The sequence below is a fragment of the Notothenia coriiceps genome, unplaced genomic scaffold (genome assembly GCF_000735185.1).
Source record: "Notothenia coriiceps isolate Sejong01 unplaced genomic scaffold, NC01 NC01_scaffold00015735, whole genome shotgun sequence".
NCBI classification, from domain to species: Eukaryota; Metazoa; Chordata; class Actinopteri; order Perciformes; family Nototheniidae; genus Notothenia; species Notothenia coriiceps.
Genome location: NW_011348436.1, coordinates 6,169 through 11,019, shown reverse-complemented (window position 1 = coordinate 11,019; position 4,851 = coordinate 6,169). Strand labels below are relative to the sequence as shown.

The following is a 4,851-nucleotide window of genomic DNA, read 5'->3' as shown; positions in this document are numbered from 1 at the left end:
GCCTTTAAAAAAACAAACAGGTTTTGACTATAAGAGAGGTTTTTTAACGGTAAATGGACTGTACTTTTATAGCGCTTTATCAGGTCTGTCCGGCCCCTCGTGAAGTGCTTTAAATGCTACGAGTCATTCACACCTCATTCATGCAGAGCAGCACCACTTGCTCTAGGGAAGCTAATGGCGCATTTCCACTACAGCGCGGTTTAAGCGAGTATGCTAAACTAGTGAGAGAATTGCTGGCAACTACAACAAAATGAACATATTTTACCGTGATTTAATTGTAATATGGGAGGCATGTGGCGTAGTGGACTAGTGCGTTGGTATCAGGGGAGCACAGGTTCAAACCCCACTGCAGTCAGCATGTCGTTGTGTCCCTGAGACACTTCACCCCAAATTGCTCCTGTGGGGATTGCCCACAGTATTGAGTATGTAAGTCGCTTTGGATAAAAGCGTCTAACAAGTAACATGTAATAATTTAGGGTTAAATAAATAAATGATTTTTGTTTCTGCCGACGTTAGATATAATACAAAATATAAATGATCTGAGAGTAAATGCATTTATTGGAATGAGTTGAACAGCTAATTTTAAATACCTGAGTCGAGAGAATATGCACTTCAGACACATTGTTGTTAGTGATTATCTGAAATCAAAAGACAATTACATAGAAGAAGCGATCAATACACTGCCGTCCTCCACCAATCATCTGCTCAGTCAGTCAGTATTTTCTGCAGACAGTGTTTTATGGTTAATGACTGAATGCTAATGAAGAGTTGCGGCAGAGTAAAGTTCATGGGACTGAAATCAATCCTCCTGCTGGGAAAACGCATTGAATATCCAGTTGATTTATGAATAATGACTCAGAGGATCCTGCTTGTTTCACAATATAAATGCATGATGACGATGGGGTAAAGGTCACAAGGTTGAGAACATCAATATGTCCTTTTCTCATGTAGTTATTAATACAGAAGACAAAGAGGTCATTCTATTTCTTCAGCTCTCAGTGGAGGTTATTATGAGCCAAGAATCAGGGTCAAAGGCTCATGTTTAATGGGTATTTTATCACATAATTGCAGTAATAAACATGTTAAGTAAGCCTGTGTTTTGACCACCATGACTCTAGTTATATCACCAAAGTATTACTAGTTTATACTAAGGTGAATATGAATATCTGAGCTATATTTTAAGGCAATCTTTCCAATCGTTTTTGAGACATTTCACAAAAAATTCACAAAAATGTGCCTTGTTATTATTTATAACTTGTTGTAATAATGTTAGGGTTTAAATACCAAAGTATTTAATAGAGGGTTGGCTGTTTAAAAGGTTCTGGATGCAACATTTTCATTTTGAGATCAAAATCATTCTGACTTCCATTGTCAAAACAAATAAGTAGATGCATGAAGTGCAACAAAAAGCCGAATATATTTTCCTCCTAAATGTATTCCAGTAGAAGTCATACTTGCATAAAATGTAGATACTCAAGTATAGTAACACTACTTTAAACGTGTACTTCTTCTTCTTCTTTGCTTTAATGGCGAGTCGCAACCAACGTGTACTTAGATCGTCAACAGTATTTTAGTACACGTACTTATTTACATAACCACGACTGCTGCCATGGATTCACTGTATTTCAAGTATCCATCCGCGCAGGCTGCGAAAAGGTCATTTTTCAGCCTCACCTTCGTCTAAAAAACCGATTAATCACACGGATAAAACATGTATTGTTTCTCCATGTCGAATATTTGTGTTTAATTCAAGAAAAAGGTTAAACGGTGTATCGTCTCTAAATAACATGTTATAGTTCCACCGAAGGAGGCAGCGGAAGGACACCACACTGTTTTGTATAAATACTGCTGCGCTGCTCTTTGTTCCTCAGACCCGAAAGCAGCCGGAGCAGATCGTTCACAGCTGGAGAAACACTTGCTTGTAAGTATTTAAAGCCGTTTAGTGTATATGTACCGTGTCTAAGCCCATATTTTACCAATGTATATCGTTGTGTTACTAAGTATTAATGATGTAGCCATCTATATAGCGATTTAAATCGAATAAATGACGAACGGCTGTTTTTTAGCTAATGAAGCTAGCTGGGGCCTAAAAGGAAAAATGAAAACGTCGCTGGGCGGCAGGAAATTAATCTAAATCCTGCCTTTTATTCAGTCTGGTAAATCAGTAACAGTAACATCTATAACGTATTAAAGGCGAGATATATCTCCGGCCACAATAACTATACAAAAAAAGACATTTAATGCCGCATCCGGTTACCGTAGCAACATTAGCTTATATTGGCATAGCCGTTAGCTTACCTGTTAGCCCAATCGACTTTAAGTTGAATCACTCGACGTTAGCTTATTAGCTTAGCCATTAGCCCAGCCATTAGCCCAAACGTCTGTCTAGCTAAATGACTCATCCTTAGCTGTTAGCTTAGCTATTAGCCTGAACGTCTGGTTAGTTGAATGACTCAACGTTAGCTTTTTAGCTTAGCCGTTAGCTGAATTACTCGACGTCATTCTGTTAAAGCTTTTTTTTTTATTTTTTTTTTTTTTATTTATATATAAAACTAGGTTTCAAACTCGGGTCTTTTGTATTTTAATTAATGGGGTAGTGTGTGTTCTATTTTCATAAAATGCTACCACAGTTCTAAAAGAGGAACTTATTTAAAAGCCGTTTGGATTAGCTGTAAAATGCCTCGTCACTCAGCTGAAAATGGGGTGTTTTTACTTTCGAGCTCAGGGAATTTTTTTTTTACTTACAATTGATGCCACAAAGGAATACTCTTAAATTATGACACTGCATAGTGTTTATGATTACATAGATGGATTATTTACCCCAAAGCAACATTTTGACAAGAATTACGAAATATATATATATTTTTTTAAAGAAATGGACATTTTAAAAATAATCTGAACGAAATACCTGTATTTAGAGGAATATCTAAACATTATAAAATAGACAGAATATAATAGTCTAACATACCAATCTCCCGTTAATATACATAAAAAATTCTGTACAGTAGTTTGAAATAAAAAACCAACAAAGCAGTATTACAATTTTACTAAAGAATAATTAATACTGAAGAGGAACATTTTACTAGACAATCAATACTTCTGCTCAAAGTACTTATTTTTAATTACGTTTTTAAATGCAGAACTTTGCTTGTTGAACATTTTTGTGATAACTAGTCTTAGGAGTACATTCTGAATTAATCATGTTTTTCTTCTCTCTTCAGTGTCAAAATGCAGATCTTTGTCAAAACCCTCACTGGAAAGACCATCACCTTGGAGGTGGAGGCAAGTGACACCATTGAAAATGTCAAGGCCAAGATCCAGGACAAAGAAGGTATCCCTCCAGATCAGCAGAGGTTGATCTTTGCCGGAAAACAATTGGAAGATGGCCGAACCCTGTCCGACTACAACATCCAGAAGGAGTCCACCCTCCATCTTGTGCTGCGTCTGAGGGGAGGCATGCAGATCTTCGTGAAGACCTTGACTGGAAAGACCATCACTCTGGAAGTTGAGCCCAGTGACAGCATTGAGAACGTGAAGGCCAAGATCCAGGATAAGGAGGGAATCCCCCCAGATCAGCAGAGGTTGATCTTTGCTGGCAAGCAGCTGGAAGATGGCCGCACCCTGTCCGACTACAACATCCAAAAAGAGTCCACCCTCCATCTTGTGCTCCGTCTTAGGGGAGGCATGCAGATCTTCGTCAAGACCCTCACTGGAAAGACCATCACTCTGGAGGTTGAGCCCAGTGATAGCATAGAGAACGTGAAGGCCAAGATCCAGGATAAGGAGGGAATCCCCCCAGATCAGCAGCGTCTGATCTTCGCCGGCAAGCAGCTGGAAGATGGCCGCACCCTGTCCGACTACAACATCCAGAAGGAGTCCACCCTTCACTTGGTCCTGCGTCTCCGTGGAGGCATGCAGATCTTCGTGAAGACCCTCACTGGAAAGACCATCACTCTGGAGGTTGAGCCAAGTGACAGCATTGAGAACGTGAAGGCCAAGATCCAGGATAAGGAGGGAATCCCCCCAGATCAGCAGAGGTTGATCTTTGCTGGCAAGCAGCTGGAAGATGGCCGCACCCTGTCCGACTACAACATCCAAAAAGAGTCCACCCTCCATCTTGTGCTCCGTCTTAGGGGAGGCATGCAGATCTTCGTCAAGACCCTCACTGGAAAGACCATCACCCTTGAAGTCGAGCCCAGTGACAGCATTGAGAACGTGAAGGCCAAGATCCAGGACAAAGAAGGCATCCCCCCAGATCAGCAGCGTCTGATCTTCGCTGGCAAGCAGCTGGAAGATGGCCGCACTCTCTCCGACTACAACATCCAGAAGGAGTCCACCCTCCATCTTGTGCTCCGTCTGAGGGGAGGCATGCAGATCTTCGTGAAGACCCTCACTGGAAAGACCATCACCCTGGAGGTAGAGCCCAGTGATAGCATAGAGAACGTGAAGGCCAAGATCCAGGACAAGGAGGGAATCCCCCCAGATCAGCAGAGGTTGATCTTTGCTGGCAAGCAGCTGGAAGATGGCCGCACCCTGTCCGACTACAACATCCAGAAGGAGTCCACCCTTCACTCTGGTCCTGCGTCTCCGTGGAGGCATGCAGATCTTCGTGAAGACCCTCACTGGAAAGACCATCACTCTGGAGGTTGAGCCCAGTGATAGCATAGAGAACGTGAAGGCCAAGATCCAGGACAAGGAGGGAATCCCCCCAGATCAGCAGAGGTTGATCTTTGCTGGCAAGCAGCTGGAAGATGGCCGCACCCTGTCCGACTACAACATCCAGAAGGAGTCCACCCTTCACTTGGTCCTGCGTCTCCGTGGAGGCATGCAGATCTTCGTGAAGACCCTCAC

General features: G+C 41.9%; 1 protein-coding gene across 1 annotated transcript; it reads left to right on the top strand.

The window, feature by feature from the left end:
- Positions 1-1,815: 1,815 nt before the first annotated feature.
- Positions 1,816-4,849, top strand: LOC104949107 (polyubiquitin-C-like; the record flags this gene model as incomplete). Its single annotated transcript, XM_010775386.1, is given in 3 exon segments — positions 1,816-1,921; positions 3,222-4,572; positions 4,574-4,849. Coding segments are annotated over 2 exon segments (1,620 nt in total), but the record flags the coding sequence as incomplete, so codon positions are not given.
- Positions 4,850-4,851: the final 2 nt, after the last annotated feature.